General features: G+C 47.6%; 1 protein-coding gene across 2 annotated transcripts in view; it reads left to right on the top strand.

The window, feature by feature from the left end:
• The window catches only part of LOC135110411 (uncharacterized protein DDB_G0271670-like), a 32,871-nt gene extending 23,290 nt beyond the window's left edge, over positions 1-9,581 (top strand). For both annotated transcript variants that reach the window (XM_064022708.1, XM_064022707.1), the window contains exons 2-4: positions 120-1,684; positions 3,031-3,127; positions 7,915-9,581. In XM_064022708.1, the coding sequence (XP_063878778.1) occupies positions 125-1,684; positions 3,031-3,127; positions 7,915-8,084 (1,827 nt within the window). In that variant the 5' untranslated portion in view covers positions 120-124 and the 3' untranslated portion in view covers positions 8,085-9,581. The remainder of the gene's footprint in view (positions 1-119; positions 1,685-3,030; positions 3,128-7,914) is intronic.

Raw genomic sequence — 9,581 nt, 5'->3', positions numbered from 1 at the left:
GCCTCTCTCTCTCTCTCTCTCTCTCTCTCTCTCTCTCTCTCTCTCTCTCTCTCTCTCTCTCTCTCTCTCTCTCTCTCTCTCTCTCTCTTTCATCCAGCCTTCCGTTTTCTCTCCCGCAGGTGGCATGATGACCAAGGTGCTGCTGCTGCTGCTGCTGCTGATGGAGGCGGTGGTGGTGGGAGTGATAGGGGTGGAAGAGATCGACTCACCCCTAGCAGATGAAGAGAACGCAACTCTCCCGCCTGAGGAACCCCCGATAACCCCAGTGATTGACCAGGAACCAACCTCCTCAACTACTACTACTATTCCTGCTCCTACTACTACTGCTGCTCCTCCTTCTGCTACTACTTCAGGACGTAATGATGATGCCTCTTCTTCTTCTTCTTCTGCCCGTGTTATTCTCCCTTCCGCTCTTTCTCGTCGTAAGATTCCACTTCTAAGATCTTCCTCCATCTCCTCCAATCCTCCTCCTACCCTCCCCTCCTCCTCTTCCTCCTCTTCCTCCTCCCCAACTCTGGTCCTGCGAAAAACACCTGATTCCTCTTCCTCCTCCTCCTCCTCATCATCATCATCATCATCATCATCATCCATCATCTTCCCTCGAAAAATCCCATCACTTTCCTCTCTTTCCAATCGCAAATCTTCTCTTTCGTCCTCTTCCTCCACCACCACGACCTCCAGCCCCTCCACCTCGCCTTCCAGTGGTAGGCCAAGACTCTCCTCCTCCCGCGGTCGCTCCATGTTCTCTTCCGCCCGCTCCCTCCACGCCATACCAAGAGGAAGGTCCATGTCATCATCGCCTGTGCCAAGGAACCTCGCTTCGACCCCCACTGCTCGACCCAAGATGTCCATGTCCTCTTCTTTACGTGGAGGTGCTTCTGTGCCTTCTGATGAATCCCCTTCAGACCTGCCAGAATCCTCCGGGTCATACTCGTCCCTAAAAGCTTCCTCCTCCGTCTCATCGGCTTCTTACTCTTCTCCTCCTCCTCCTCCTTCTTCTACCTCCTCAGATTCCTCCGCAAGAAGAAAATTTATGCCTCTCTTCCCCTCACGGTCTTTCCCCATCAAAGCCCCAACGCCCCTCACCACAACCACTGACGAGTCCACCACCACCACCACCTCGCCCCCTACCACCACCGCAGCTGCATCTGTTAGAAAATTCCTGCCACGCTTCCCTGTTCGTCTTTCCCTCCAGACCCCTCCTACCACCACCACCACCACCAGCGCAATCACCACCACCAGCGCAGCCACCACCACCAGCGCAACCACCACCACCAGCGCAACCACCACCACCAGCGCAGCCACCACCACCAGCGCAACCACCACCACCACCACCTCCTCGGAAGTCACCACATCGCTCACGTCATCTGGTGAAGTGGAGAGCAACACCACCATCACCACAACCACACCTAAGAACTCCCTTGAACGCGCCACGAACCCTCCTGTCTCAAGAACTAGGGACACTACCACCACCACCACCACTACTACTACTTCTACTACTACTACTGAAGTCCCAGCCAGTGACTCCAGCAGCACCAATTCCTCCCTGTCTGAGCCCCCCATGCCAGCATCCCGTGAACACGCCTCCCGCACCGCCACCTTCATCCCCGCCAGCAGGTTCCTGAGTCGGTCCAAACCAAATGGTGAAGAACCGGAGCTCAAAGAAGAGGACGATGACGACGAGGTGAGGTTCCAATCACTCTTTGTGCTTCCAGTTGTAATTTTAAAGGGAATAGTGAGCACTGGGGGTTTCTGAAGAAGGGCTGTTGTTGTTGTTGTTGTTGTTGTCGTTGTTGTTGTTGTTGTCGTTTCAGTTATAGTTTTACAGTTACAATGAGCCTCTTGGTAGTTTCTGAAAGAGTGGAGTAGTTATTCCAGCCAGTCTTTGCTCTTCCAGTCCTAATCTTCCAGTAACAGTGAGCCTTGGGAATTTCTAAAGAAGGGATGTAGTCGTTCCGCTCATAATCTCCCTGGAATAATGACCCTTGGGAACTTCTGAAAAAGTCATCTAGGTATTCCAGCCATTCTGCTCTTCTAGTCATAATCTTCTAGTAACAGTAACCCTTGAGAATATCCTGAAGAAGTGTTAGTGTTATTCAGGGCGAGGAGAGGGTTTCTTAATACTGAGAGGAGACGGAAGTGAGTGAGGATTGATTGCTTGTTTGGGTGGTGGCAACAGGCGCCAAACTAAGGTCATGTGGCGCCTGGTGATGGATTGAGTAAGGGAGCTGGAGAGGCAAGAGTGCAAGAAAGGAGGAAGAGGACGAAATAATGAGGGAATAAGAAAGTTAGGGAAGGACGAAGAGAGGGAAGGAGGAAGGGTGTTAACGAAGGGAATAAGGAAGGAAGTTAAGAAGGGACAAGGACATGAGAGGAGGAAGGGGAAGGAGTAATAAGGGAGTAAAGGGAATAAGAGGCAATGTAAGATTAGAGAGGCAGAGACTGATAAAGAAACTGAAGGAGGGGATGAAGGCAGAATACTTAACCTAACCTAACTTCACATTTCCTCGTCTCTGCGGCAGGAAGGAATAAAAAAAATTGATGAAAAGGGACTGAGATTAAAAAAAGGTAGAAACTAATTGATACTTTTCATGTAAGAGGGGCGCTGACCAAGAGCAACAGAACATATATAAAAGGACAACTGAGATGCCGGTCCCTAAGAAGAGCCGTGAGGTTTAACCAAAATAAGATACGGAAAGAAGAGATGAAGGAACAAATAATACCTAACATAACTTAACCTCACCTCACTTCTCGTTTCTGCTGCAGGAGAAAACAAATAAGGGAGTAAGAGACACTGGAAGATTAGAGAGGCTGAAATTGATAAAGATACTGAAGGAGTGGATGAAGGGACGAGACTTAACCTAACTTAACCTAATCTCACCTCATCTCTCGGCTGTAGGAGAGAATAAAAAAGGAAGTAAGAGACACTGGAAGATTAGATAAGCAGAGATTAATAAAGATACTGAAGAAGGGGATGAAGAGACGATACTTAACTTAACGTAATCTAACTTCACCTCGTCTCTTTTGCAGGAGGACAACCTGATTGGGCAGAGTCCGTGTCCCCGAGGCAACCGAGGACTCGTCTGCAGGAGGAAGCTTGTTCGCAACGCCCGTAACTGCACCTCAGGTAACTCCGCCCACCACACCCACGCACGCCCACACCGATGGCCATACCCTTGACCTTGCCTATCCCCACCTATTCTTACCTATTCTCTTGCTTTACTTCTTTCTATGTATTTTTTTCTGTTTCCTTCTTTCTGTTTGTCTATAAGAGAGAGAGAGAGAGAGAGAGAGAGAGAGAGAGAGAGAGAGAGAGAGAGAGAGAGAGAGAGAGAGAGAGAGAGAGACCACGCACACACACACTCCTCATTTACCGACACCTACAAAGACACACATACAGCCATAAACGCCCAAGCACTGCCCACACACACACACACACACACACACACACACACACACACACACACACACACACACACACACCCACGCCTCTCTTTCGGACACGCACGCAAACACATCTACGTCATACTTATTCCCACTTCCACCGCCACCACCACCACCACAAATAGTCACAAACATAAGCTGTCAAGGATTAATATCACCACCACCACCACCACCACCACCATCACCACCACCTCCACCACCACCACCACTATTACTTATGTTTGTCTCGCTCACGTTACATTATTCTAAAGTACTGCATTGACTGTAGTGTTAAGTGGTAGTAAAATCAAGTGTTTTTTTTTTTGCCAGGACACTACTACTACTACTGCTAATACTAATACTAATACTAATACTAATACTAAAACTATTACTACTACAACTACTATCTTAAGTTGATATACACTGAAAACATCATTATTTTTTTCCTTTACTTTTTCCTTCTCTCCCCCTCTCTATTTATTTTTTCTACCCATCATTTATCTCTCTCCTCCTCCCTATTATACCTCCATCCTCTCCATTTCTTCCTATTCCTCTTTCTATTATATCTCTCCTCCTCTTCTGCCCTCTTTCTTTCTTCCTTCTCTTTTCTCTTTCTCTCTCTTCTCTCCCTCCATTCTTCAGCCTCCCATCTGATCTCCCTCACCCCCACTCCATCCCTCCTCCCTTCTCTCCACCATTAGCAAAAACACAACCATTAATAATTTATCTCAAAGTTTGCTCTTCCACGGGTCACGATTAACTGCGGGTGGGGAGGGGAAGTATTCTTAACTAAATACGTAGTAAGCTGAGATTCAGAGTAAGGTGAGAGTATTATGTGGTTCAGTTAATTCAGTTAGTGTTGGTTCATTTCGTTCTGTCCTCTCCCCCTCCTTCAGCTTTTCGAGGTGATTGTATTGAGTTAGTTGGTTAGTTTGTTAATTGGTTGGATTGGTAGTTAGGTAGATAAGTAATTGTTTAAGTAAGTAGTTAGATAGTTATTTAATCTGGTAGGTAGATAGGTACGTACGTTAGGTAATTAATTGGTTAGGTAGTTAGTTAGTTAATCAGTTGGTTCGATAGGTAAGTAGGTAGTTATACTTTCATTCATTCATTCATATATTCATTCGTTCATTCATTCATTCACATACTTATTCATCTATTCATTCAGTTATTCACTTATCGCTATCTTGAAGTTAATGAAGCCAGAACAGAGCAGCATAATAATGATAAAAGGGAAGATTAAAAAAAATAAATAAAGATGAAATATACATAGGGTAGATAAGAAAGATAACGAGTAATCAAGAATAAAAGAATAAATGGTGATAAAGAATAAAAAAAAGAAAATTACGGCGGCAGCAGCAGATTTGTTGGTCCGTACGAGGCTGGCCATCTCTCTCTCTCTCTCTCTCTCTCTCTCTCTCTCTCTCTCTCTCTCTCTCTCTCTCTCTCTCTCTAGAATATCATAATCAACACTTAAGTTCATGATTTTTCTTGACCATCTCTCTTATTTTTGTTTTTTTCTCTCTCCCCCTCTCTCGCTCTCTCATTCTTGCTTAATCGGGAAACAGAATGTACCGCAATACTCTCTCTCTCTCTCTCTCTCTCTCTCTCTCTCTCTCTCTCTCTCTCTCTCTCTCTCTCTCTCTCTCTCTCTCTCTCTCTCATGTCCAGAAGGCTTCTTGAAAATAATATGCTACTTGTTTTCCTTCTGAGAGAGAGAGAGAGAGAGAGAGAGAGAGAGAGAGAGAGAGAGAGAGAGAGAGAGAGAGAGAGAGAGTTGTGTGTATCCCAGTCTTCATCATAACAAGGCTATCATCTCTCTCTCTCTCTCTCTCTCTCTCTCTCTCTCTCTCTCTCTCTCTCTCTCTCTCTCTCTCTCTCTCTCTCTCTCTCTCTCTCTCTCTCTCTCTCTCTCTCTCCCCCAGGACAACCCAAAAACAATCAAGGTCGCCATCTTGGTCACGTGACTCCAACTTGAAGGAGGAAAACAAAATCTACTCCTCCTCCTCCTCCTCCTCCTCCTCCTCCTCCTCCTCCTCCTCCTCTAGTTGGGCAATCCCTCCAGAAATATTTTTTCCCTCTACTTTTTGCCCCCCACCCCACCCCTAAATGGAGGAAGGAGGGAGGTGATGGAGAGAGATAAAAAAAAAAACAAGATTATTTTCCTCTCAATTATTGCGCAGAAATTTGTTGTTAGTTTGAAAAAGATAAAGTAACGAAAACTAAATTCTGATTGTGATACAGTTACATTATTTTGAAATGTGTGTGTTTGGATATTTGGTGCAGTTATTTCAGAGAGAGAGAGAGAGAGAGAGAGAGAGAGAGAGAGAGAGAGAGAGAGAGAGAGGGGGGGGGGGGGGAGGATGGGGGCCCGTTCCATCGTCTTAAAGTTCATACATTCGTGATTTCAGACAAACTTGAATTTCATCAGATTTCAGACTCAAGTTATTTGAAATCGGAGTCACTTTGGAGGTTCTTCTTGTTAAGCATTTCACGTTATTTCTTTCATTTATTTTGTCTGTTTTTTTTATTAATTTATTTTAGCAAGTGCCATTCGAGGTCAGTCAAAGTTCATCATATTTGGGATTATTTGATTTCAGGATTCATTCACTTCGCAAAAATCCAAAATTATTCTTTCTCGTCTTCCTTCTTGATTTGCCTTCTTGTTACACTTTCTTCATTTAAATTATCTTGTAAAATTGGGTGAAATAGGCATGCAAAATTGGTCCACGTTAATCTAGAAAAATTAGTCGATATTTATTTAGAAAGTTAGTAAATATTGAGTTGCAAGGTTGGTAGATATTGAGGCGCAAACTTAGTAGAAACAGAGGTGCAAGAACTTGGACGAAATTGACATCCAGAATTAGCCAGAAACGGTAGAAACTGACATACAAAACTGACCTAAAACTGTCCGAAATTGACGTGTAGAAAATTGGTCTGAAAAAAAAAAAAAAAATTGAGGTCCAAAATTGCACATAATCCGGTTGAAATTCCCCGCCTCGGAATGTCACGAGGAACAAAGTGGTGTGGGTGACCTTGACGTGGCGGCGACCTTCTTAATTCCACCTCGTGCGTTGGTCACCTGCAGGAGAAAAAAAGATAGAGACGGGAGGGAAAAAAATTAAACCACATTCAAATCAGACGAGAATAAGATAAAATGAATAAAGAATGCAAACGAAAATAAGAGAAATGAGAGACGAAGTAAAGAGATAAAGTTTATGTGTGTATATATATGTGTGTGCGTGTATGCGTGAGTGACGGAAGGTGAGAGTTGAATACAAGGTAACACACACACAGGGACACGGCAAGGGAGTGACCAGCTAATTAAGTGGGTACGCACACCTGTCTTTGAGGGAGTGGCGTGGGCGGCTCCCTTCTGTGGGTGGCGCTGACGGGGACGAAAGTGGGGGGGAGGGGAGAAGTAAGAGTGAGAGTGTGAGATTTTAAGTTTCAAGTGGACAGGATTGACAAGTGCCAGAGAGAGAGAGAGAGAGAGAGAGAGAGAGAGAGAGAGAGGGAGAGGGAAGGAGGGGGAGGAGGGGTAAGTAGCCATATAGAGCGGGACCAGAACATGTGTTGGGGTTTGGGGGGCGGATGGTAGGGCGGGAGGTTTGAAGGCGGATATCCCCAACCACTTCAGGTTATTAAATAGAGAGTAAAAAAAATTGTACTGAGGCTTAAAGTAACTGGTTTTTAGAGCAGTTGTTTTCATTTCCAAGTTTACAGCACGAGTATTCTCCTTTTTTTCTGTTTCTCTGTCTTGTGTGTGTGTGTGTGTGTGTGTGTGTGTGTGTGTGTGTGTGTGTGTGTGTGTGTGTGTGTGCTGAGGAGGGCGTTGGGGTTGGATGTAAGGGAGAGGGATTTCCATTTCTCCTCCCCTCTTGCATGGACAGGTGGATGGGGACAGGTGCGAGGGACAGCCAGGTAGATAATGAGAAGGGCAGGTGTGCGGCGCCACTCCCAGGTATCCCACAGGTAGGAGTGCTGCAGGGCGATCGTGTCCCGTCAGAGCACAGCCGCGGCCTTCACCACCAATTATGTATTTCTACTTGGGCGGAGCTGTGTGTGTATGTGTGTGTGTGTATGTGTGTGTGTGTGTGTGTGTGTGTGTGTGTGTGTTTCTTGTGGCTGAGGGAGCGCCACCGCCCGCCGGGCAAAAACTATTGTGATTATTTCTTCGTATTCATGGCAGGGTGGCAGAGGCAGCTGGGGGCGTGCTGGGAGTGAGGAGGGGCGTGATGAGAGGTATCGGGATGCTCGTTGTCATCTAAAGGCTTAATGAATCACTGTTGCCATCAACCCTCCCTTCCCGCCCCCCCACTCGCAGGGCGCGTTGCAAGTCCACTCCCCCCCTCCCTGCTGCAAAGGTTAGGTGTGGCGGCGCCAAGGTGAGCCGCGCCGCTGTCCAGGCAGGGCAGGGCAGGGCAGGACACCCCCACGTCCAGTGCATGACGTCACAGCCTCCCCTCACCCTCTCCCTCTCTCCCTCAGGCATGTGTGGCCGCTGCCGCCGCGGCTGCTCCAACGTGTCGCCCTCAGACTGGCCCACCTGCTGCCGCGACCACTTCCTGTGCTGCCGCCAGCTGGCTTCTGCCTGCCAGGACTGCAGCGCCCCGCAGCTGGTTCCCTTCTGCACCGCCGCCTTCAAAAAGTGCTACTAATATCCTACTTACCCTCCCTCCCTGCCCCAGGCACGTGCCCGCCCCAGGCTGCTGGCTGGCTGTCCTCGAGGGCGGCATCTCATAACGCCTTAAAAAGCTGACTTTGTCCCGGTGAGACAGATCCGCCTGGCCGGACACCGGCGGGGCACGCCAGTGGGTGCTGGAGGACACCGGCCCGCTCGCGACTGCCCACACTGGCCCTGACGGACACTGCTCGCCGGGACTTTACCCAGTGAATGTATTATGTATTTTCGTGCTTTTATAAAGTATGGAAATACGCGCGAGGACGAGCGCCCCGCCCCTGTGCCGGGTGGGGCCCGCCTTGTATTAGACATATAGTAGTTAGTGTGTCTCTCTGAACTCTTGAACCGGACAGCTGTTGTGCAGCGAACACACCTTTATATATATATTTTGTTTACCAGTCCGGCTCAGGAATAATTTATAATGCTTGTCTCGCTTCGTGAAACGCTTGTGGGCGGAGGCTGCCAGACCCACCCACCCTCCCCGCCCGTTGCGTCACCCCCACCGCCGCGGCGCTCGAGCATCCCAATATAAAGAGAAACTCGCCTCGTCCACGGACCGTGAACGGGAGTGGCAGCGTAAAAGTACTGCGGCCGCGGCCTTGACTCGCGGCGGGGCGTCACGCGGCGGCCGGTGACGCATCGGCGGGGCCACCACTAGGACGACCCGCGCACCTGTGTACCCCGCGGCCTGTGCTGCCTGTGTTGCTGTTGTCCATGTTCAAGGCCACGCATTGCATCCATCAAACCACCAATCCATGCTAATCTTAATCTTTATTACCTGAAATTTCCCTTGCCTGACTGAGCCTTGGCGCAGCCCCGCCGGGCACGCAGGCCCGCCAGAGGGACACACCGCGCCGGGATGCACCGTCCGCTGTGCAATTGTTAGTCATTAGTCTGAATGATAATAATCTTTCGTATCACGCCCGTTACTTTCATTATTATTGTTATTATATTTTGTTTTTATGTTTCTTTTTTTTATCACCACTGCCTTGTCGTCCTCGATGCAAAGAATATGGAGTGGTTTGTGTTGTTTTGTGGAGCAGTGAATGACAGTTCATGATGAGGGGATGATTGTGCATGAGTGGACTGCAGCCTTCACCACCACCATCACCAACAAGAACAACAACAACAGCAACAGCAACACACTCTCACCAACATTATTACTCACCACCACCACCACTACCACCACCATCACCACTGCCGTTCAAAATTCAAGGAAATACACGAAAAAAAAAAAAATGCTTGTCTATTCACAGAAGTTTACATCATTTATACATTGACTCAAAAAAGAAGCAGTTGAGATGCCTTCAATAAAAACAATATGATTTATTGCCATTAAGTGTGATTGCAATTGGAGAGAAACAGAAAAATAGGTGAGGCAGTACACACACACACACACACACACACACACACACACACACACACACACACACACACACACACACACACACACACACACACACACACGTACACA

This window comes from Scylla paramamosain, chromosome 20 (genome assembly GCF_035594125.1).
Source record: "Scylla paramamosain isolate STU-SP2022 chromosome 20, ASM3559412v1, whole genome shotgun sequence".
Lineage (NCBI taxonomy): Eukaryota > Metazoa > Arthropoda > Malacostraca > Decapoda > Portunidae > Scylla > Scylla paramamosain.
The sequence above is the reverse complement of the archived record's forward strand: the minus strand, read 5'-3'. Positions and strand labels throughout refer to the sequence as shown.